This window comes from Abrus precatorius, unplaced genomic scaffold, assembly GCF_003935025.1.
Source record: "Abrus precatorius isolate BTA unplaced genomic scaffold, Abrus_2018 Scaffold6, whole genome shotgun sequence".
Classification (NCBI taxonomy): domain Eukaryota; kingdom Viridiplantae; phylum Streptophyta; class Magnoliopsida; order Fabales; family Fabaceae; genus Abrus; species Abrus precatorius.
The window spans coordinates 13,217,813-13,243,853 of record NW_020874406.1 but is presented as its reverse complement, the minus strand read 5'-3'; the positions used below and the strand labels follow the sequence as shown (position 1 = coordinate 13,243,853).

Genomic DNA, 26,041 nt, shown 5'->3' with positions numbered 1-26,041 from the left:
TCATGAACCGCTGGTTGGCTTCTCTGGAGAGCGGGTAGAAACCCATGGATGTTTTTATCTATACACGTCATTCAGGTCTGAACATGAAGGAAAACGCATTAAGATTACATACCTGGTAGTACATGCGAATACCTCCTACAATATACTGCTCGGCAGACCATCTCTCAATAGATTGAAAGCTATAGTGTCTACTCCTCACCTGGCCATGAAGTTTTCCTCTGAACGGTGCCGAATTGTCACAGTTCATGCTGACCAGAAGACAGCTAGAGAATGCTACTTCACAAGCCTGCGTCTCAAGTCACTCCATGAATACATACGGGATGCTAATATTATAGCTCATCAGTCTGCAGAGGACTATGAAATTAAACTGGATCCTAGGGTTGATGAAGGGTGTCGGGTAGAACCCAATGAAAATAAGCAACCTTTCCAGCTTGGTAGGAAACTTGAGCAGGTCACTTATTTGGGAGTCTTTCTATCTGCACAAGACAGGCAAGACCTTCAGAAAATATTGCAGCATAACGTCGATCTATTTGCCTGGTCGGCTTTTGATATGCCAGACATTGACCCTGCGTTTCTCTGTCATCACCTATCGGTTTATAAAAAGGCCAGGCCGATAATATAGAAGAAAAGGAAGATTGGAGGTTACAGAGCAAAGGCGGTAAAGGAGGAAACTGATAAACTATTACAGGTTGGCTTCATCCAAGAAGTTAGATATTTCACTTGGTTGGCCAATGTAGTTATGCTTAAAAAGGCGAACAGAAAATGGCGGATGTGTACAGACTTCACTGACCTTAACAAGGTGTGTCCAAAAGACACGTACCCCCTTCCAAACATCGATACCTTGGTGGATGGTGCAGCCGATCATAAGGTACTTAATTTTTTAGACGCATACTCGGGGTATAATTAGATATGAATGTATCCTCCAGATGAAGAAAAAACAGCATTTATCACAGCTTCGGAAAATTTCTGTTACTGGGTAATGCCTTTCGGTCTTAAAAATGCAGGGGCAACGTATTAGAGGCTTATGAACAAAATTTTTGATAAACAAGTCAGGAAATGCATGGAGATATACGTCGATTACATGGTAGTCAAATCTGTGGCATTAGAACAACATCTTACTCATTTAAAAGAAGTATTCGGTGAAGCTCGGCGACATAGGATGCAGTTTAATCCAGAAAAATGCACATTTGGAGTAGCCAACGGCAAATTTTTAGGCTTCATGCTATCGGTGAGGGGATTCAGGCGAACCCTGATAAGTGTCAAGCTATCATCGACGTGACAAGTCCTCATAACGTCAAAGAGGTCCAGAGACTTGCTGGGCGGATTGCGAGGCGACCTTCCTCCAGTATAAAACTATGTTAGCAGCACCGCTTGTGTTGACAAAATCAAAACCTAACAAAGATATGATTATCTATTTAGTCGTGTCAAATAGTGCCATTAGTTCGGTCTTATTGCAAGAGATACCTGAACCAGCCCAGTGTATTTCACCAGTTGAACACTCCAAAGTTCCGAAACCCACTATCAGCTGATGGAAAAAGTGGTGCTAGCTCTATTCCATACAGCTCGACGATTAAGGCTGTAACAGCTCGGCAACTTATTCGGGACTGACGACTGTCCCACAAATCAACACGAGACTTTTCAGTATGCTTTGTCCTCACTCGCACACTTCCCGGAAACTTTTCAAAAGGTCACCCATCCCATAATTGCTCCAAGTTAAGCATGCTTAACTTTGGAGTTCTTAAGTGATAGGCCACCAAAAAGTAAATGCATTTTGTTGGTATAGGTAGTCCTAATAAATTCTTTTAAGCTATCCTTAACTGTATACACAATCTCTGGATCTCCCTCTTATTCTGATATAAGTTTGATTCATTCACGTGCCCTTTACCGCCGAAAGCCTGCCAGGTAGCTGCTCCTTGTCCGTGCCATATTGCATTGGCGATCACTCCCCACCCTTGCCTAGCGCCTGAGTGTCACATGCCCACCAACTTCCGCGTGGCTTGTCCTCGAACGACACCGTACTGGGAGAGAGGCCTGCTCTGATACCAAAATTGTAACACCTTAAATTTAATTTCTATAAATAAGAAATTTTACAAATTTTTGAGATAATAAAATTTCTATTTTTAATTCAAGTTTCATTAACCATTTCAAATAAAGGAAAAAGTCAAAAATTATATCAAACAGTTGCTATAAGACTTATTCAAATACAACAGTTTTCTAAAATAATATCCTAAGTCTTATAGCAGTTCCATCCACCCCTTCACTGAGTAAAGTGTTGATCATCTTGATTACCTGAAAAATGAATGTAAAGGTGAGTACTCTACACTACCTAAAAACACACAATTAATGTAGAGTCTCACCTCCAGCACATTTTCAATACATTAAACAAATATAATCACATGTAGCATTCCATATCCATAGGTATAGTACACAAAACTCGTGCATACACACACACACCAACCACACTCATTGTGGCACTGTGATCACAGATTTACACCATGAATGGTCGCTGGTTACCTCCGCCTCATGGATACCACATGGGCAGTCACAGGTCACTCAACAAAGATAACGGTCAGAGGTCTAGTCAGGAAGAGAGTGTGTGACCTATGGTGCACCCGTTCCGTAGTCGGTGTTGCCACCACTCCCTCATTCTCAAGGTATTTCTACCGTCATAATCTCTCACATTCTTAGTGTATCGCTGAACCATTCACAACACATTAAAACGGCGCTAACACGCCCATTCACACATATTTCATTCACGCATGCAGTAATCATGCTTACACACAGCCCACAATTATCATTCACATTACACGGCCCTTGGGCCCACATTTTCACAATATTTATTCAAATATACGGCACAAGTGTCCATACTCATCTATCACACAACATTTACATACAATCTACATCCATCAATTTCGGATCAACACACATCATGTTCACATATCACGGCACATGGCTCATATTACATTTCTCAGCAATTTCCTACCCACTAACTCAGCCACAACACAATATTCAGTAAAATAACAATAATTCATGCATAAAAAAGTAGGATAGAGTCCCTCTTACCTCGAATTGAAGACCTACACTCAGATTTGACCACGGACGTGCTCCCTACACAGATTTCGGCCGAAAACACATGGAAAAACTCCATGAGAACTCCAATAACCGAGAAACAGAGAAATGGGGATGAGAAACGGAATCCTAACCATTAAAACTCACCTCCAATCAAGCTCCCGAACAGCTTTGGAGGCAATTAATCCGTGGAATAGGACTTTGGAAATGGGAGGATCAAAGGAATTTCGAAGGGAGAGGGAGAAATAACTCTCCCTAAACTGTAACCCCCTTTAAATCCTTTTCTGGTCGCGACACTCTCGCTACAGTGAGACTGCACCCAGAAATGCACCCTAAATTGTCGCTATGTCGCTACAGCGAGACATTTCTCGTTACAGCAAGAAGGCGACAGTTCTGGTCCTTCCTCCTAGGGCCCTCTCGCTGCAGCGAGAACAACCCAGTGTTACGCCCCGCACTTAGGCACTTAGCCCATTTTCAGCCTATCCAGTCATACATACACATAAAACATCATTTTCAAATAAATCAACACACACATGAATATATATATATATATATATATATATATATATAGAATAATAATAATTAATATTACCAAAATTCAGAGCGTTACAAAGGCATAACTTCTAAAGCCATCGAGTGGTAGTGCAAATCGATTGCCCAATGGCCAAAGTTTTGAGGAAGCCGGAATTAGCTGGTCGGCTAGTAGCATGGACAATTGAGCTATCCCAATATGATATCCACTTTGAAAACTGACACCCTCTCAAAGCCCAAGTACTTGCAGACTTCCTAAATGAATTTACTGCACAGAAACAGGCCACAATTGACATGTGGAACTTGCATGTGGATAGATCCTCCAACCGAAAGTGTAGTGGGGCAGGAATCATATTAGAGAGACAAAACACTATAATTATTGAACAATTCATTCGGTTTGGATTCAAGGCATCTAATAATCAAGCTGAGTACGAAGCACTCCTCGCTAGTCTCAGATTAACAAAAGAAATAGGAGTAAAACGCATCATTTGCTGGAGTGATTCGAAGATAGGGGCCGAACAGGTTAATGACACATCAGGTGAAGGACTCAGTCATGCTCAAGTATTATCAAGAATTCAAGAACATGGAGAATGATTTTGACAAGGTACAGGTTAGGCATAAACTAAGAACAATAAATGAACAAGCTGATAAGCTTGCTAGATTGGCTAGTCAAAGGAAGCTGGGGCAACTAGAAACCGTCATTCATCAAGAGATTCCTAAACCTAGCATCTATAAGCAAGAGTGCATGAACATAGAGAATATACCTCAAAATTGGATGACCCACCCCAATTATCCAATACCTCACCTACAGCAGCCTACCAAATGATTCAGCCTCGGCCAAGAAAGTAAGAATGCAGGCAGCAAAGTACATCCTCCTCGGCAACGAGCTTTATAAGAGAGGAATTTCAATACCCATGTTGAAATGTCTTGATGAGAATCAGGCCAGCTATGTCATGAGAAAAATTCACGAAGGTATCTGTGGTACCCATTCGGGCGGACGAACTATGGCAACTAAGATTCTTAGAGCCGGATACTTCTGGCCGACACTCTCCCAAGACTGTCATATATTTATAAAGAAGTGTATCCCTTGTCAACAGCACGGTCCTCAGTTACACCAACATGCCGACACCCTTCACCCCATCAGTTCTACTTGACCCTTTGCCATTTGGGGGATGGACATTCTCGGTCCTTTTCCCTTGGCAAAAGGGCAGTGCAAATTCCTGATCGTCGCCGTAGATTACTTTACTAAGTGGATTGAAGCCAAGCCACTCGCCACCATAACAGCCAACAACGTACAGAAATTCACTTGAAAAAATATCATCACACGTTTCGGTCTCCCTAATGCCTTAATTACAGATAATGGGTTACAGTTCACGGATCGCCGATTTAATGAATTTTTAGAAGGACTTCACATCAAGCATAGGGTTACATCCGTTGAACATCCTTAGACTAACGATCAGGCCGAGGCTGCCAACAAGGTCATTTTACATGAACTCAGAAGAAGATTGTGATCGGCAAAAGGAGAATAGGTAGAAAAGTTGTTCGAGATCTTATGGGCTTATCCGTGTATGCCACAAAGAGCTACAAAGGAGACACCCTTTCGGTTGACATACGATACTGATGCCATGGTGCGTGTCGAGATTGGTGAGCCATCGTTTCGAAGACAAAACTTCCAGGAATCGACCAATGACGAATCCCTAGCCGTCAACCTTGATTTACTGGAGGAAGTAAGAATAATGTCGAGGAAGTTCAATTATAAAATTAAACCAAGACAATTCTATGTGAATGACTTGGTGTGGCGGGTAACAGGGGAAGCACGTCGAGAGCGACGGGAAGGCAAGTTGACTGTAAATTGGGAAGGACCCTTTCGGATAACGGCTCGACTAGACAATGGGGTATACAAGCTAGAGACACTTGAAGGGAAGACAATACTGAGAACATGGAATTGTACACATTTAAAGCATTATTTCAGTTAAATACATGTAATATGTAATCAGTGCATTATTTTTCTTACCCAAGTTTTGTCTTCTTAAAAGAAAGTGAAAAGGAGTTTTCCTGGGAAGGTTTTTAATGAGGCACATTATCAATAAAGCACATTTTGCAGCTATTCAGTTTCTCTAGATTATAAATTTAATTCCCTCCCGAGTACCCCTACTCGGTCAAAGATGATTTATTAAAAATTTCCTCTCAAGTACTCCTACTTGGCCAAGGTTGAATTAATTCCCTCCTGAGTATCCCTACTCGGTCAAGGATGACTACTATTAAATTCCCTCCCAAGTCCTCCAACTTGGCCAAGGTCGAACTAATTCCTTTCAAGTACCCCTACTCAGTCAAGAACGATGCACTTGTTAAAAGTGAAGCTATCATTTTATAAAAGGATGTTAGCAGTAATCGGTTAAGAGCGAGACAAAGCATAAAAGGAAAAATTTAGTATTCATTTGTCACGGCATTACAAAAATTTGGGCATTATTGGCCCAGGAACAAAGAAAGAAAAATTACAAAATGAAGATTAATTTTCCTCATCCCCGGCATTAGACCAGGTGCATTCTCAGTTGTCGAAGCTCGGCTGGGGGCTTCGGCATCAGGTTCTACATCATCATCCGCGTCATTATATGGTAGGAATTGTCTGCTGAAAAAGTCTTTGGTTAAATCAAAATGAAAATCGGTTGGTACTTGGTAAAATTCGTAGCATTGGCGCACGACATGATAAAAGCCAGCTTTATGCTCGACAAAAATCTTGTCAGAACACTAGTCTGAAAATGCCTTCATCTCAGCCTCATCTTTTTGCCTTTCCCGAGTTAGAGCCTCCTCCATTTCAAGAGATTTGTTTTTTAAGAGCTCCTCCGTCTTCACCCTTAAAACTTCCACTTCTACATTCTTGGCCCTTAGAGCCTCCTCAGCGTTCTGTAATCGATGCTCTGTCATGCTGTAACTTTCTTTAATTTGGGCAACCTCGGTCTCCAGAGCCTTGATGGTCTCGACAAGGGCAGATCAGGCCGCCTCACTCTCTTGCTTAGCTTTTTGAACCTTCTCCAACTCTAGTAAAGGTTCCAAAGTTAACCTTCGGAGCATCCCCATGGATCGAGCTTGCAGCTCCGCATACCATAGCCACAAAGACTTGTGATCCAAGTTATTGATAATGTCCTTTCCCGATCAGAAAATATGTCAGGGGTCGCCACTCGTCCAATGTGAACCCCTTCGGCTAAGAAGGAGTCGCATAGTACCCCTGAAGGGATTATAGAAATTGAGGAGCTACTGGCCCTAGCCGTTCCTGCAAAACGAGCATGTTTGCGCGTCCCGACGGCAGCAGTCGGCCCAGTCGAGTGGAAGTACTTCCTTTTTCTCTCCCTCTTGCCTTCTTTTTCCTTACCCTTCTTCTTTCGCCTTTTTGGTTGGCTTTCAGCCAGGACAAAGTCTTGGAGGGCGTGGCTTGGTTAACTCTGTAACATTGTCAAGACGAGGGTGGCGATGATCTTCAATTGGCATGTCATCTGGGGTTCGCCTTCTTAAACCATGACGATAGTTCGGCATGCTCATCCCCTTTTGAGCCATTAAACCTACAACAAAAACAGAGAGTCAAATCAATACAATTTGATTCAAAAAACTAAAACTATAAAAACGAACCATACCATCCATATCCAGATGTGGATGAGGGAACTTCTGTAAGAGAATGAGGGCTTGGGCAGGAAGCTCTTGGGGAAGAGACTTCAAGTATTCCAAGGCCGACATTTCTTCAGCCGACAAAAGGTCCTCGGGTAAAACGTCATATCGACGAGGTACCCGAGTCCAGTGAAAAGGGAAAAGTGTATTACGTTCATTATCAAAAAAGTAATTTCTACCAACAGGATCCACGGTTACTTTAAAGTAACCGGTTTTAAAACCCTTGAAAGACAAAGCATAAGGCTTGAATAGTGGCAATTCAGGTTGCCTTATTAAGGATACCCACCTAGCTAAATCTAAAGGACGAGTACAAAAGAAGTGAAGAAATAAACCTACACTAGGTTCTATATAATAAAATTTACATAAGATTCTAAAGGCTTGGATGGCCGCCCACCCATTCGGATGGAGTTGTGTTGGCGCTACATTTAAAACCCTCAGTACTCCTATTTGGAAGTCGTCAAAGGGTAACTTTATATGTAATTCTCTAAACATATACTCATACACATAGAAGGTGTCGGCCATTCCGGCACCCCCTAAAAAAATAAAGTCTGGGTTCTCGGTTTCATCTCCTTGGCATGCATTAAGAATAATGGGGTATGGATTCGAATCCTCCCACATTGAAAAATCATAGTGGTCTACAAAAAGTTGAAGACTCCTATTTTTCTTAAAGCGGGAAAAGTAGGCCGCCACTTCACTATGAACCCATTCGTATCCAGGGATCATACACGGAGGAAAAATTGGTCTTTCCTGAGGAGGGCTAATACTTGGAAGGAGTTTGGTAGACTCAGAATCAGTAGAACTAGACGATTCAGTTTCGTCATTACATTCCCTAACATTGACCCCTTATTACTTCTTCATCCACTCGGCATTGAAGAAATTTCAGCACCCCTCTCGGTATCATCTACAACTTCTACTTCGACAGTAGTCGGTTTCAAAGTATTTGACAAGGAATCCTCTCACTCAATAGAATCGGCTATAAAGAAAAGTTTAAAAGTGAAAAGGTAAGATTAAAGCTAAACGTACCTTGAAGTAGTCGATTCAGAGGAAAACTCTTGACAACCAAACACTCGAATACCCCTCTATTCAGAGCAACAGTGACAAATGAAGTCTGGACCACCATGTATTTATAGGATTTAGGGCCCTCAGACATATGAAGGGTCGCACCCCTTCCAGACCGACAGATCTCTTCTAGATCAAACGGTTGAGATCGAACACCCTTTTGTTTCGTACACACACATCGAGAAAACCCTAAAAAATCCTGAAACCCTAAAAACCTGAAGTTCTAGAATGATTTTTTTTTCATTATTTAGTTTTTATTTTTATGATCTTTTATTTTCTACCCCCTCGATATTCCTGCCCACCATACAAACCGAGTACCCCCTCGTCTACATGTGCCTGATATTTGTATATTGTTAAGCCTTTACTTCGTACCTCTTCAGGCTTGGGAGGCTAGTGTATCGGATAGGAAACTGCTCGGTCATACATATAGGAAAAGGAAACCGAGTACCTATTCGGTCCTGTTTGAACGAATACCTTTTGTCAAGATTAAAAGATAATTAATCCAATTAAAGGTAATAATCAGAATATTATCTACTTTAATTAAATGGCCAAAACTAAGGCTAACTCAGTAAGCCAATTAGCCCATAACAATGCCTATAAAAGGAAGGTAGGAAATACAAGTAAAGGGTTGACTTTTCATTATTAAATAGCATTTATTGCTCAAAACCGAATCCTGACTTCAGCATCGGAGTACTTTTTGCAGGTACCCTCTCCACGTCAGCGACAGTTAGAAGGACATCACCGTTCCATAATAGAGACCTCAAGACTAATATTTCCTTAGCAAGAACTTTGACATCGTTTTCTACTTTTTTTATATAAATCCTAATTCCTTGGCATCGTATTTATATTCACACTCTAAAATTATGCTTCTCTGCAAATTGAACCACAAACTTTGTCTCCAATAGGGTCAAAGGCGGCTAACTTACGGCTAAAGAAAAATAAATAGAATAGTTATATATATGTCCAAAGCTTGGTTATAGAAATAACTAGGTTGGCTATATTATTATTAAACTCAGCATGGTCAGTGTAAATAAATTTATAATAATACTCTATAATATTCAAGATACTACACTTTACCATTAATAATACATCTCTTTAACACTTGATCTCTAGCTAGCTAATGTATGTATAGTCCATCCATCAATAAGGGATAACCTAGGCTTGGCAGGCTCATGATCATCAAGAACTTTTTCTTTCTTTATTTCTTTTGGTGGAAGCAAGTTGAATATATTCAAAAGTGCCGATTTGTCTTTAAACAAAGCTTGCCGGCCGGCCGGCTATTATACTAATTAATAGGACAAACCCGTAATTCTGAAGTAAAGCATGATATTTAGATCCTCCATCTACATCTATCTATCATAATTAAACATTTTATAGCTCCAAATAACCAAAGAAAAGAAAAAGATGGCTATGTTTTCCTTTAATACTAACGATGCGAATTAGTGTTTGTTACAAACATATAATAATCAATGATTAACTATATAAACTTCATATATGCATGATAATATTCCTTAGAGATAATGGACGATACCTACTTCAGGGTATATACTTTATTTCAACTACCAGAGATAGAAAGGTCATGACCGATTTTCCTTAGAATAGAAAATAAATTGTGAGATCACATCTTAAAATGGAATAATTTTTATTTTTATTGCAATTAAATTAATTATCTTTACATGTTAACAACACTTATTTCTTCATCGAAACTAGTTTTGGTACAAAATTATTCCGAAATATTGTAAAATAAGCAATATGAAAACACAAATTAAGCATGCAAACGGCTATTTAAAGTGTCCAAACAACTCTTGTCATGAGCTTAGATTAGTCCATTCACCGGTTACTAATGATTTGATTTGTTGGTGGTATTATAAGTTTGGTTCACAATAACTTAAGCTTATTTAACTAAAATATATAAAATTTAAAGATTTTTTTTTAAAATATAATATCTAAACAGATTTCATTAAATTAAACTTGAGTAGCTCATTAATTAAAAGTTGGACTTGAAGCAATAATATAAGTTCAATTTTTACTGAACTTTTTGTTTTTGCCCAGTTAAATGTGTATTAAGCCTAACTCAACTCAATTTGTCTCATCTGTACTTCTATCAACCGGTGTTCGATCTACCCTCTATATGTAAAAAGATGACAGGAGTCATTACAATTAAGGAATTCTATATTATAATATATTAATATATAGTATTATAGTGTGTAAAAGGTTTCTCCTGGCTTATTTTCAGTCACTGATCCTTTGTTCTTTCTGCTTTCTTAATTTCCAACTCAAAAAATTAAAAAAAAAAGTCGTTGAATCTCTCAAAATAATATGTAGCAGCCATTGTTGGCATTCATTTGTCTTTTATTTTATTACTTTTTTATTTAATCAGCATTTCGCTTGTTTTTAATTCCGTCTTCATCGCTAATTCACAGCATATAAAATGACGGATTGATTGATTGGTGTTTGGCTTTATATATGTCTTAGAGCTTAAGTGATCGATAATGAATGATAATTAAGACAATATAGTCAATTAAATATTTTTATAATTTTTAAGTTCCAATAGTTAAGTTTCATTGTCGACTTGATGGCTGATGTAACATTGTTTTGTTGATAAAAGAAAATATTCTTTTATCACATTACATAAATATTAAAAGATATATTTTTCTTAAATTTATTAATTTAATGTTACATAAAAAAAAAATGGAAAGCCAAGGAAAAAGCTTAATGTCATGTTATCATTATCATGATAAAGGACTTATTTTTGTATTAAAAAAAGTTAATTAATAATAAGACATTTTCTAGTGTCTAAAACTTCAGCCTACTAAGTTGGCAAAAATACAATAAAATCTAATATAAAATAATTATGATCTTTTGTGTAGTAATTTTAATTAGAATTAATTTAATTTTCATTCACTTTTAACATGAAATATTTTATTGCAATTTAATTTGATATTGATAAATTCATATTTAATAATTTTAATTACGTTAATAATATGATATATTAAACTAAATAAATTATCGAATATATTAATATTATGTTATTAGAATAATAATAAGAGACTTGAAATTACAATATCAAGTGCACTGAGACAACAGTTTTGCCATGTCTCAGAGTAGCACATTTTTAATAAGAGTTTTACAATATTTTTATTGTTTATTTCTCCTATTTTAATAAATTATTTAAAAATAATACTATTATAATATTTTTATGTAACTTTTTGCCTATATAAGTTAAAAAGCATGCTCTATTTTTTAATATTTTTTGAAAAATTGCTATAAGTAATTTTTAAGATTTTATTACTTTTTTCTTTTATTTTTAAAATTTTGTATTTACTTTTTAAAATCTCATAGTTTTATAATTTTTTTAAAATACTGTATTTCAGTATATATTATTTTTAATTATACATAAAAAATAATCCTCAAAAAGCAATGATCTGTATAACTTAAAGGTTTATTAAGAAAACAAGTGGGTGTATCACGTGCGACTTAGAAGTTACCGGGGTCAACAACGAGATGAAAGACAAGAAACAGAGAATGCATGTGAAAATTGTACAAACAGAGACAAAACCAGCTCAAGTACAGTTAACACCAACTACTGCGCCCCCCTTTCTACCACGTTACACTTGCTATCCACCTCACCAACTTGTTTAATGTTGAGTAAAATATATAAATTATTCTTTTAAATGATATTTTATTATGAGTATTTTAATTTTAACTTTTAAGGCTGAATTTAAGAACTTAAAAAATAAAATTTTATTTTAAAAACATATTGTTACATTAAAACTGTAAAAATTTGATAATGCTTTTTTAATATTTTTTAAAAAAATTGATCCTTTAAAGAATTATTTGTCCTCAAAACTGTCATAATATACAATTTAATTCCTAAATTTGTTAAATTTGTCTAAAGGACAAAAACGTAAATAGGTAATACAATTGAAAATTAAATTGCATAAAATTTTTAAAAAAATTACTTTAAGGGATGAAATTGCACATGGAGAAAGTTTGAACGAGCCTTTCTCTTGTGGAAAACATTTGTGCTGAGTTTTTCCGGCGCATCAGTATTTACGAAGCCACCTGAGTGTAGTAATTGGACATTACGGTCTCAACAGAGGCAGAGGCAGGGAGCATTGAAACGTTTATAATAATAATAATGGTTTCTTGGCTTGAACAAGTGTACAACCAATAATTGGTCCCAATTGAAAGCTTTGATATGTTACTTCCAAACTCAATTCTTGGTGCTGTTGCAGCTTCTCATGCATGATACTACTATTTGTTAACTATTCTTTCAGAATCAATGAAAGGCAACTCTACAGTCAACCATGCTCTTCTTATTAATACACTTTACCATCTAAGGTATAATAATTATGAAACATTTCAACTCCAAAGATAAAGCACCAAGATCTACGGTTCACAACCATGCATGCTTTTGGATCTCCATCCCCTCTGTTTCCTTTTTATTTTTCTTCTTCTCATCCAACCAAACCAATGACTTCTATATGTTAAACGTATATAACATAATTTCACATGAAGAGTGCTTATGTTTAGTAGAAATATTAATTTTTGTATACCTTTATTTTCATAGAACTCTTTTTCTACTTTTTTATCTTTATTTTACTCCTTTTCTACTTTTATGTTTTTATTACGTCAATCCTCTTTTCTTTCATCTTTTCATTTCTCTCTTCCCATCCAAAGGTTTACCACTATCATTATACTTAAGCGTTAATTAATCCAAACCCATCTCCACGAGAATAATTGTGCCTTCATTTCAAGTTAATGCCACTTGAATTGAAGACCTTATAGAGTTTTGTATCTGATTCCCTTACGGTCAACTTTACATGCAGTCGCTCATCTTAATCATTAAAATATATTTAAAAAATTAAGAAAAATCTATTAATAAAAGAAGGTAATCACTAATCTCAATCATTAATATATAATTTTAAAATAAAATTTTAATAAAAGTATATAGGGAAAGAGAGGAATGATAAAATATAATACTGTGGATCAGTTATTTTTCTGTCAGCAGGGATCGGATTCTAGAGTTTCTTACGATTTTTTCAAGCCGTCCTCCTCACCGCCTCAAAGATGATAAAAGAGATGATTTTGACAGAAAATGATATTTATATTAATTATTACAAAATTTATTAAAATAAAGATTTATAATTAAATTACAGTATTAAAAATACTTTCACTAATAATATATTTAAATTAAATTTTTTTAATATATCTACATCTTAATATCAAATAAAATGATTTTGTTTGTTTATTAATTCTTCAATCATTTGTGAAAATCTCTGATGAGGCAGATTCTCATGAGGAGAGATATTAGCAGAGGCAAAAAGTGGAGCCCGGAGAAGAGTTGAAAGGCGAGAAAAAGGAAATTTGAATTTAAAAACTAAAGTCAACCGCTAAAATTAATATTGCTATTAAAAAGAAGTGGGTATGTACAAAGGAACCTAAATGAAGAACGAACCTAATTTGTCGTGTCTCTACCTAAACTTGTCTTCAGCCACCAAGAATCCAGTTCTGTATTCATCCCACTACCTTCCCACCGACGTGAACAACGTCTTCGGCAATAACCAATTCCTCCTAATTCAAACGAGCATTTAAAATGGTGGGGGCAACCCCCCAATCTCCTACAGCTGTACATGTAACTATCCGTTTTCACCTACCAAACCCAACCCAACCAACTACAAGACCTACTATCACCGAATTTCACCCTTAAACTTTTTATGTACACAAAAGCCCAAATCTTAAGCAAAGAATATTATGCTACAAAAGTTGCATAGAACTCTCACTCCCAAATTTCCTATTTCCACTTTAAGAACAGGATTTGATTAGTCCCAAGTTGTACAAATTCCTTCTCACAAGGCTCCCTATAGACAACAACACTGCTCCACCAACTCCAACCGCTTGATCCTCTCTCTCTGCCTCCTCTTGATATATCAGCGGCAACTCCTTCACTTCCAAATTGCTTAATCCAATCTTCTGCCTTACAGATTCGATGATTCTTGGATCAGCTGGGTTTCCAATAGCATCCGTCACATAGAACACATTTGTAGCCGTGTTGCCTACGGTGGATATCTCAGCCCTTGTCACATTCAGTCCATTTTCTCGGAAAGTTCTCATCACTTCTGCAAGAAGCCCTTGCCTGTCTTCCGTGCATAACTCTAATCGAACCCCCTGTAATCAACCAATTAATAATTATTTTAGTCGTGACCACTTTACATCAAAAGGTCCTAACGATTTAACATGTATACAAATGAGAAGAGGGAAGCCTATACCTCAGATGCCCTTCTCTCCACAGCAGCTTTTAGGCACTGAATTACCCGCTGACGCTCTGGTTCTGAACTAATTGGTGTGCCATCCTTGTGTCTTATATAAAACTCCTGAGATGAAAATTAGAACAACAGCGTTAATTAAGATAAAAAACCAAGCAACTGGGCAAATGAAATGAGAGGAAAAAAAAAAAAAGAAGCTAAATTTGATGGAAGATAGTTGAATAATTACCAAGTACGCTCGGTCGCCATTAGTGTTAATAGTTGCATGAAACACAACATATTCCATATCTGTCAAATTACATACAACATCAAACAATAGCTTCATTCGGTCCTTGCACTGAACATTCACAACTGAATAACTCCTTTCAGCCCAATTCTGAACGGTAACTGATGGGTTATCAGAAGTAAACTTGAGAATGGGAGTCCTCTCATAATCGCGGTCGGCAAACATCATTTGATGCAGCCTTCTTTCAGTGTGCATCACAGCCATGGAGACAGAAGTTTTAGCACTCCTAATGTCATTGTCTCCCTTCAAAACATTTCTTAAGCGCACTTCAATCTTATTAATCTTCTGAGAGTCCTCAATACTGGACCCAGAATTGCAATCTTTTACATAGATTAACGAGGCAATGCGGCCATTGTGAGTCCAAACCTTAGCCTCAACCACATCGCATTGAAGATCAGCCAGAACAGCAAAAACTTCCGATAGAAGGCCAACCCGGTCAGTTCCAGTTAATTCCAGCACAGTGACACCATTTGAAATGTTCGTTCTTACATTTTGAACGCTCCCAAGTGACTGTCATAAGCAAATTCATAGTCGGATTAACAATAAATTACAACGGGTATTTGGTAATATCAATTTAGAACTTGTAAAGCCAGAATTAAATACCTGTTCAATGTATTTCAAAACGCTCTCATCTGTTAGCTTGTTTCCGTTTTGATCAGTGACATGGAAAACTGTCGATTGAATAGCCAAAGTTAAGCAGTGCTTGAGACATCACCCATTTTAGCATATGAAAAGGGAAATAAAGATATGAACTCACCATCCATGAACCACTTGCCATCGGAGGAAATATAGGCCTTCTTAATTGAAAGGTTGAGATCAGTAAGCACCTGTACGGCATCCAATAGAATACCATGCCTTCTGGCGCTATCAACCTTGACTAAAGTCGCTGTGGAGCAAACCGCATTGTCAATGGCAACCCTGTTATATACAGAAAGGTCAAAGTCAGGAAGTAAGTCAGCGAAGTTACTTTGTCCCGGGAATTCTGTTTGATAATGTGGGATTCAAGACCCCCAAAACCAAAACGCGTGGGAACGGGGAGGTTCTGGAAGAATGAGGGGTTAGACACGATAAGAAAAGAAAAGTCAAAAAATTGTTAAAATATTGAAAGTGGGCCAATAAGATTTAAAAGTCAGGTGTGGCTTTGAACAAATTATCCATCGAAATATTTTTGTGTCGTGATTGTAATTTGAAATATTAGAAAACTGAATTATTGGAAGCAGGTCTGAGGGAACGGGTTGGAGTCGGTGGTCAGAGACAAGAAACATTCCTGTCTGCCAAAAACAACTTCCAGTCCAACAAATGAAACCAACACCCAAAAATAGCCTCTGTTTTCGACTTATCAGGTTAGGTGTTTAACACCATTCCAAAATAATTCGATTCGATTGTAAAAAAAATTGGCAGAAATAAAAATAAAGAAACTAATTTGGATTCGACTTGCATAAAATCGACCACACTCCTGCTGCGAAAATTCTAGATCCATCCGAAACATTGAGAGTTAAAAACGATATGCTAAAGGGGAGGGAGAAAAAACAGAAATCATGGGAACACTGAAACACTAAGAAAAGAGGAGGCATAGTTTAAGAACCTGGGAGTGCCCATGCGTATTATGAGTTTTTCGTATTCATCCGTACAAGCAGGCCACTCCATCGCCTCTTAGGAAGAAAAAACAGCGCCGCAGCCCCAAAAAGAAGCACCGCTACGTCCTTGTGAATTGCTATATCACAAAAGAAACACCGAATGAGATGTGATCCGAAAGCGTGGCTTTTTATTTGCCCCACCCCTTCGACCAAATCGCTATGCCAGACTCAAATTACGTCGTCTTCGCTGTGAGTGTGGAACAGTGACTCTCTCTGTCTCTCTGCTGTTTCCCTTCTCCCAAAGCTCGAGCGCAAAGCACGTCTTGTTCTTGACTTTGGCTCCGTGTTTACAAAGTTACACCGCTATATATATTTGAGAAATATTTAATTTATTTGGGAAATAATATAACAATTTAGTTTATTATTTAATAGATACCACGGATGTACGCAAAGACCAAAAGAGAAAGAGGGTTTTGGTTAATGGAGCACTGTCACATGGCGTGACTAACGCCTGCCGCGCTGACCCAGCTTCCAATCTTTCCTGTTCCATCCCACACCGAATGATTCTAATTCAAAATAAAATCTCTTTTTAGCACTTTAATCTTCCATCAAATAAGGACGACACGTAGGATCTCCAGATGTTGCTTTGCTTGCTCTGTACTCAACAGCTCGGAACATGTGAAATGAAAGCCAAGAGGCGTTCAGACACCTCCTTGGATGGCCTCCTCACTTTTCTTTTCTTTAATATATTTGATTTCTTAAGATTGAATTTAAATATTTAAAAAAGTTATTGCAAAAAGTTATTGTGAAAAAAATAGTACCCTTCAGCGGAGTAAACTTGATACTGAGGTGGGATTTGCCGACCCGAATTATGACGTCCGCACGTGATAACACCGCTCGGATCGGCTTTTCCTCTGTCACTCATTTCGGCCACTTTTCTTGTACTTATTTCTGTATCTTTTGATATTCAATTTTGCTTATAACTCTGAAGCCCTTTCTATTTTCATTCATTAAACACGATTTCGTTTAGATGGTTTTTGAAAACCCAATATTCAGTCATAAAAATTTGTAATTTTATTTGGATCAGTTTAAAACAATATCAAAATTATATCAATTTTTTAGTTAAAAAAATATTTTATTAAATAAAATATAAAGAATCTCAAAATCACTGTATAAAATTTCAGTGACTAGTTCTTAATTTGAAACACTCGTTAAATAGAATATCGAATACATAATAAAAATATATAATCTTATTATAAATTATAGTTTTATCTAGACTACAAATTACAGTTAAAATAATGTTAAGATTTTCTACAAAAATAAATATATTTTTTAAAAACATATCTATATACATGTATAATAAAAATAATAATAAATTTATAATTCAAAATGATTTGATTTGAATTTAAACATAAAAATTGAAATTGGAATAAAAACTTATAAAGTTTATTATTATTCATTTTTAAATACTCTAGTCCTTCCTTATTTTTAATCAATATTTAATTTCTTTTTATAAAACAATTCAGATATAATTTTTACCGTGTACAATTTGGATACATATCTGATTAGTAAAGAGGAAAAGAAAACCACACTTTGGATATATCTGATTAGCAGTTTCATTTTTAATGCCTTGCGAATGATCGAGATTAGTTGTTGTCCTTTTCATATTTGCCATGAATGATATCTTCCTTTCAAACAAAGAAGAGTTAATTTTAGAAAAGCTAGACATATATTCCTAAAGGGTGTAAACAATTACTATTTCCAAAAATGTTTTTAAGAAGTTGACTCTAAGAATGTTTGTGACATGAGTTAGGATGGCTATAACCCATTTCGAAATTTGAAAAAACTCAGTCGTATACAAGCTTAGTTGAGAGTACAATTTGAATTTTTATAATAAATGTATTTCAAGTTATAAAAATTAACTATTTACAAAAGTAAATGTTAAAATATATAAAGTATACTTTATTTGCAATCGTTATTATGATTTAATTATTTTATTAAAATATAATTTTGTTATTATATTATAATGAATTTTACGCTGTATTAGGTTTTTTTCTTGAATTTATTTTTATTAGTAGAATTTATTTATTTTATCATAATTTTTTATAATTAAAAATTTATATCATTTAAAAAAATTGAAGTTAAATGGAATAATATATATATATATATATATATATATATATATAAAACTGTAAAAGTCTTTTCTAATAATTGTAACGATGAACTAATAATTTAGTACTGAGTTTTTAATTTTTTGAAAACGTAAATATTTTTTCTTAAATTTAAAATAAAGATATCTCATTTTTTCTATTAATATTATTAATTCAATGATGGAAGAATTTTAATAAATATATATATATACACTAAAAAGATAACACGTGCGATGCACAGATAAATTATTATGTCATAGTATGATATAATAAATAATAATTATAAAATAAAAAATAATTATATAAAATATATATAATAATATTTAAACTGTTTTAAATTTTAAAAATAATTAATATTAATAAAATCATTTTATATACTATATTAAGATTTATATAATATACTTTTAAATATTTATAAATTAACTTTAAAAGTAAAAGAATTAAACTCAAATATTATTTTAATTTACAAGATTATAAATTTAAATTTATAAAATTTAAAAATATTTTTATAATTAATTTATAATAATTTAATATATATACATACACATCATAATATAAAGATTTATAGTAAAAAAATAAATTTTAATATATTTAAAATTTTTTAAGACAAAAATTATTAAAAAAATATTTTCAATTTTAATATTTATTTTAAATTTTAAGACAAAAATACATACATACTACAGCTTAATATTAAAATAAAGATAAAGATATATATATATATATATATATATATATATATATATATATATATATATATATACTAAAAATTCTAAAAGTATAAAGTGGGACCTACTGAAAGAGAGGCTCGTTGTCTTCTGTCATGTGCGTCAGAAAACACGTTCCAGGTTAGCTAGTGTCTTTGCCTGTTACTCACAACTTAGCACAATAAGGATTAAGGGGTGAGTAGTTCACAAAGAAGAGTGGGTGAAGATGTGGCGGGAAGAAGGGGGTTCCCGCCACCGGCCAAAGGGAAGGGTGGTTGGAGCATTGACATCGATTTGTGGATCCTAAAAAGGTGCATTGGGGCACACCTCAGCATAGCTTTGGCAGTGTGTCTTTTTACACAGACGAAGGGGTAACATACGAGGAGGGGCTTTGAGTAGTGCCACGTGGATGACAACTCAGCTATTGTTGATTGGGTCCAGTTGTCCTTCGATTTATCGTAAATCCCGCTACCTTGGCCACTTTTTGACCGTTACGATTCGAAATTCTCGGTCAAGTGGAGAGAGCTTCGATACAACGGCGCCGCATGTCTTTCCGTGGGACACTCTACCCTTGTTTTGCTCTAACCTGCATTAACATGTTTCAATAAATAATCGCCATAACTGCAAATCCTTCCTTACCTTTCTCAATTTCCCACTTTCTCAATAAAAAAAGTATGTCTCGAATTAAATAGTTTATTTTGTATTTTCATTTGATTTAAAAACACTTATTAGCAACAGTGATGATAAAAATACCTTTAGCAAACAAGGGATCAAATAGGAGTATTTTAGAAAAATTACAAAATTTAAACAGGTAATGTAGAAATAAAGGGATAAATAAGTAGTAATTTTCTTTAATTCGTTCTAGAAAAATATTTATACTTTCGCCGGTCAAAAAGAAGTTAAATAGTTATTTCTTATAATAATGTATTCCTAAATTAGCATTCCAAAATCACTCCAAGGAATAGGGACAATTGATGAAAAGGATTTGACTTGGTTTAGAAGCAGACCAACTTTACATGTCTCAAGGCGGTGAAGATAAACTAGTCTTTTATTTGTTCATAGTCCACAAATGTGAAATTCAATATCTCAACATTTCCCTTCAAGTTCATTAACTTTAGACTAGTTAAGACTTGTATATATATTTTTAAATTGTTAGCCTAAATTTAGTAATTTCTAGTTTTTTCCGTTGCCTTTTACTTCGGATCTTTCTTTTCTTTTTATTTCTTGGGTCTGTGTTTTTTTAATGCCACAAGTCTAATTGTTTTTCTTTGTTTATTTTATTTTTCGTTTTGGATATGAGTATGGATAAGTAAATGTTGAATATAGTGTATAGAAATACACTATATTAATTATAATTATAAGTAGCAAATTTACACTTGACTAGTTGGCACATGTTGTGAGCAAAGTTGGATCTGACAAATTATTCATAACCCAAGTGGATTATGCAATAGTTAGTTTTAAATGTGGCAAGGTAACACAAACCATAAGGTAAGAAGAGATTGTACCAAAGAGTATCAGAGAGGTTGGGAAGCCCTTCTTGCACTTCCAGTGTGGCCTACCCATAAAACATTGGAGTAATGCAAAGCCTGCGATGCTTTGAAGCCCCGAAGTGAAGCATTGCTTTGGGCTCTAGTGTTTCCAGCCCAACCGGACCTGGAAGTTTTATAGGCCCAAAGCCCAATTGGCAACAATACGACACCGTATGTTTCTTCTGCTTAAAACAGCTCTATCCAATTCCAGAGTCTCGCATTTCGTTGGGAAATGGCTGCCACGCAATACCGTTGCCCCGCGAGTCTGATACTGCGGTCCGACACTAGCGTTCGTTTGGGTCAGACTTTGACGCTGAAGAACCCTGAAAGTTCATGGCTCGGAATCAAAGTTAGAGTTGGGTCGTGTAGTCTCAGTCTGAGATCACACGTGTCTGTTTGGAAGCGCCGTCCCCTCTCTGCTACTGTTTCCTTCAGCCTTCCTACTGCGTAAGCTTTTTTCACCTCCCAATTTGAATTTGATTTCTCCCATTTTCGGATTTAGGTTTTATTGTCATTTCCTGTTTGCAGAAAGCCGGAGCGTGCTTCTCCTGTCCAGGAAATTCCCAAGTGAGTATCGCCCAATTGTGTTCTTTGCTCTCTTCCGTTCTCATTCGTTCCTTTCTAATTGTGTTTGATGAAAGCAAGATGGTCTTCCAAGGCTATAAAATCGTTTGCTATGTCTGAATTGGAGGCAAGAAAACTCAAGTATCCCACTACTGGCACTGAAGCCCTTCTCATGGGGATTCTTATAGAGGGTAACTAATTCCTCTGTTACATTGCAGTTTCTTCAAGCTTTTATGTTTATTTTAGATTTTTATATACTTTCTTTTGGAAGAATTGAGGTAAAATAATTTTATTCGGGTTTGTGAATGATATTTTAAAAGTGAATCCAGTAAAGTTGATTTTGTTTGGTTGGTGGGGTAAAATTACTTTTGAACTCGAAGTAAGATATAAATTGTGGGTTACGTGAGTTCATTCTTTTCAATGTAAAAGCAAAAAAAGTTTTTGCTTCATTCAAAAGCAACCAAACTTGCCAAACGCTTTATTTACTGTTCAAAGTAGTTTCTGCCCAAAATGTGGTTGCCAGGGCTAACATGGTGTTAATGTGAATTAGTTTGTATGTACGACATAAATGGAGAAACATCTATGGTTATATATGTAGGGAACTTAGCTCAATACAACGCTTATTGAGGATGGTTCTTGATATATTAGATCTTAGTTCCCCATTAAGTTTTTATGAAAAACTGGTTACATGGGCTAATTTTTCTTGGTTCCCTGTTTAAGAAACTAGATATAATTAGCTAATAGCCATAAAATGCTACTTCTATTTAATCATTTACTTTCTGTTGATTCTTAAATTCAGTCATTTAATCTCATGCAGTTATATTCTCAGCAGTCCTCATTTTCTCATTCCATTTCGTTTTCTGATAGTGTCTTAGAAAACAACTAGAATCCACTTGGCTCCTCATTTCGTCAACCCACTTCTTAAATTTGACTAGAACACACGTATGGAGTTTATACCCCCTCCTTACAAATAAATAATTCAAGGCAAGAAAGCCTCATTTTTTTCACTCGGAAAAAATGGATTTTGTCATGCAACTTAAAAAATGCATTTTTTAATTATTTGAAGTTGCAAATTTATGCCTTATACACTTCCCTTGTGTTGTACCTGCATTTCTTCTAATGAAAGTTCTGAATATACAAGTTTAAGTATTGTGCCTAATCTATCTCTGGTCCGTAGGTACTAATCTAGCTGCTATGTTTTTGCGAGCCAATGGAATTACACTTTTCAAGGTGCGAGATGAAGCTGTTAAGTTACTTGGAAAAGGTGATTTGTTTTTCTTCAGCCCAGAGCATCCTCCACTGACCGATGAAGCTCAGAGGGCCCTTGATTGGGCTGTTGATCAAAAATTAAAATCTGGTTTGTTATTCTCCTTTTTCTAATTTATTATTGTTTATCACCATCTGCAAATACTGGAGAGCTGATTGGAAAACCTATATGACTTTAAGGATCCCTTGTAGATGAAAATTTACATGATTAGATGAGAATAGTATCAATTGTATGTATTTAATCCTGCATAATAAAATACATGTGGAAGGTAGTATTTAATCTAAAAATCCTGGATCATCATCAGCTTTTTATTGCCCATGCTTCTAGTCATTTATTTCTGATTACATGACCTGATAAGCAAGTGTTTGCGTTGTTTGGATGTGCAATTGTCTTTTGGTCCTGAAGACTTTCTTCTATCAAAAATAATTGTCAAACCTACATTCAGGTTGACAATGGTTCAGTTAGATCATGATTTTCATTCAAATTTTAACAATAAAAAAGATTCAATTCTGCTTTTGGAAATCATGATATATGATTAAACTTAAATCATGAATTCCAAGATAAAGCCTTGAAGCCATTAAGAAAACAGGTATTTTAAATAAATTGAAAGATTTATTTAGTTGTCTGATAGAGTTTGGAATGCTTTTATTGGCTTTTAATGTTGAGATGAATGCATGTAGGTTTTCTAGCCAAAGAAAGAACCATTTGTCATTTTCCAAGACGTTTTTCAGCATTATGTTTCCTGCTACTGATTAGATGGTTTTTTGTTTTGTTAGAGCGATCTGTAATATTTATTTATTTTAAAAAATATTATTTAAAGAAGAGTTATTGGTAGGCATGTGATGATTGATTTCGTTTTGTGGGACAAAGTTGTTCCTAATACAATTAGCAGTTTTTCTAACTAGTGCAATGTTGTATATGATAAAAAGTTATATATAGCATTTTTTTAATAAAAATTAAAAAATTCTATGTAATTAAATGCATTGATACTACTAAATGTTACAGTTTTAAATAAAAATTTGTTATATATATCTTATGCCCTGCAATTGCATAGGTTAGAAAAACCGTATAATTAAAAATGCCAGTTATGGATGTCCACAACTAATTTGTACTTTTTCCAGCATGTTCCTTGCAGTTCGTGCCTCGTTATTCTTTTTGTTTTGTAAATGATGATTCTTATCAGATGTTCTATGCACAAGTTAAAGAAATTAATCCTGTTTTATAAATCCACGTGACTTGCAGGTGATGGCGGGGAAATTACTACAGGACACCTGCTTCTTGGCATTTGGTCTGAAGTGGATTCTCCTGGTCACAAGATTCTGTCCTCCCTTGGCTTTAATGATGAAAAGGCTAAAGAGCTAGAGTCCACAATTTCTAAACCTGGTTGTACGGATGAATGATTTTTTCTATAAGATGTATGAGCAAGAGTTTTGCTTTGAGTGCATATTGATTATTTGATGCAATTGTTTGTACAATAGATAGATCAACAGGCGGTTATGTTCTGCTTATTGATTTGGAATGCAGAAATCTTATTATCAAATGTGAAGTGCCCTTCCCCCTCCCTCTAACCACAATAAAGAAAGAAGAAAGAAAGAGAAGAAATAACCAGGCAAAAGCAATAGGCAATATGTAGTGATCGAAAATGACATGTGGATTGTTTTTTAGTGATTTTCAGGAAAAATCTTTGAGCAATGAAACACTAAAAATGGGGGTGACAAACCATTGAGCAATCGTAAGTGTGACGTCCCGTCTTCAATTTATGTACATGATTGAGCCGTGTCTTATTCGTTCTGGCCTGATGTTTGGAGACACGTATGGATTTGGTTAGATGGAGATTTTTTTCTATAACTATAGTACGTCAAGATTTCCATGCGCCTCAATTGGTTCTTTCTGCGTCAAATTTGGGAATTTCCTTAACCTGCTCGTTGCTGGCTAGTGCTTGGGCCTTGGCAGCTTCGTTAACCCAGTTTATCCGCGCAATAAATACCAATAGGAGCGTCAAGCAGGTAACGATACCAGTAAGAAGTCCAATGAAGAGTCCAACTAGCCCAAGTCGTAGCTTGAATGCAAGAACAACACCCAGTGGCAGGGCCAGAAAATAAAATCCACCCATATTAGCATACATACCTAACCAGGGTCGAGCTGTCCCTCGAACTATGCCCCCACAAACTGCCAATGGAAAATTGAACACTTCCACCAGAGCCATCAACAACATTGTCTTCTTTACTCCCTTTATGATTCCCCCATCATGGCTAAAGAGGGGGCCCCAAACTCCCCTGGCAGCCACCATCACCAAGCTACCTATGCAACCTGAGACAAAGCCCAATGCTAGAGACACACACGCTGATCGATAAGCAAGGCCAGCTTGGTTGGCACCAAGTTCATTTGAGACACGGGTGGAAACACAAGTGGCTAGCGATAGCATCACTGAGAAGAGCAAATAGTCGAAGTTTAGCACAATAGCCAAAACTCCCACTGCTTGCTTTGCATTTGTCAAGTGGCCAGTTAGCAAGACAAGAATCTCATAGCACCACCACTCAAGGCATGTATTGAGGCAGCATGATCCACACAGCTTGAGCAACCTAATCCAATCTACAATCCTCTGATCCCACCATCCTCCTTCCTTCCACATGCTTACCTTTCTGTTTTCAAGAATTATAACATAAATGGCCAGCAGAACAACAACAATAAAATCAGTTATCCAAACCGCCATGGAAACTCCTCTGATCCCCATGGTCTTTGAGAGTACAATGTTAACGGGTATGTGGAAAGCTAGTGCTGCAGCAGAACTGAACATGGTAGGAAGGGTTATGCTTTGAGAGCTCAAGTAGGCTTTTAATGGACAGAAGAGTGAGATGACAAACAAGTCGGGTATGAGATAGGAAATATAGGTCCTGGCCTCAACAGAGATGTCTTCTTGTTGACCAAAATGAATCAAAATTTTGTCAACATTAAGCCACAAGAAAGTAATGGGAAGTGATACCAACAGCAACAACAAGACTGTCATGAGAAGGGTCTTGTGAAGGAGTCTGAAGTTTTTAGCACCATGAGCCTGTCCACAGATAGGTTCCATGGCACCGCATAGACCATTGAGGACAGAGAAGCCAGTGACATTAGCAAAAGTGAACCCGAGAGCGCCACCTGCTAAGCTGAGATCTCCTAGACGCCCCAAAAAGGCTGTTGTGATGGCTGTCTTGGCAAACCAAGCCAAATTCATGGCCACCATTGGAAGGGCTATTCCTCGTTGAACTCTTAGCTCTGTGAGCACCATCTTCATCATGCAATTTTGGGTTTCTAATGACGGAGGAGGCAAAGGGAATTCGTTAGTTTTATGGTTTGAGCTTAGGTTGTCTCCTAACTTTGATGTTCCGGACAT

At 36.0% G+C, this 26,041-nt stretch overlaps 3 protein-coding genes across 3 annotated transcripts; 1 reads left to right on the top strand and 2 right to left on the bottom strand.

Moving 5' to 3' along the window:
- Positions 1-13,803: 13,803 nt before the first annotated feature.
- On the bottom strand, positions 13,804-16,772 carry LOC113869394 (ACT domain-containing protein ACR8-like). The gene is made up of 6 exons (XM_027505700.1): positions 16,460-16,772; positions 15,632-15,792; positions 15,478-15,545; positions 14,818-15,384; positions 14,592-14,696; positions 13,804-14,490 (listed from the first exon to the last, which is right to left on the bottom strand). Exons 1-6 carry the CDS (start codon positions 16,519-16,521, stop codon positions 14,128-14,130), a joined length of 1,326 nt encoding a protein of 441 aa, XP_027361501.1. The 5' UTR covers positions 16,522-16,772; the 3' UTR covers positions 13,804-14,127.
- A 4,260-nt stretch (positions 16,773-21,032) lies between these two features.
- On the top strand, positions 21,033-24,231 carry LOC113869157 (ATP-dependent Clp protease ATP-binding subunit CLPT2, chloroplastic). The gene is made up of 5 exons (XM_027505336.1): positions 21,033-21,281; positions 21,363-21,401; positions 21,480-21,589; positions 22,576-22,755; positions 23,908-24,231. The coding sequence occupies exons 1-5, from the start codon at positions 21,067-21,069 to the stop codon at positions 24,063-24,065; spliced, it is 702 nt and encodes a 233-aa protein (XP_027361137.1). The 5' UTR covers positions 21,033-21,066; the 3' UTR covers positions 24,066-24,231.
- A 194-nt stretch (positions 24,232-24,425) lies between these two features.
- Positions 24,426-26,041, bottom strand: LOC113869156 (protein DETOXIFICATION 56). The gene has a single exon (XM_027505335.1). It carries the CDS (start codon positions 26,039-26,041, stop codon positions 24,542-24,544), a length of 1,500 nt encoding a protein of 499 aa, XP_027361136.1. The 3' UTR covers positions 24,426-24,541.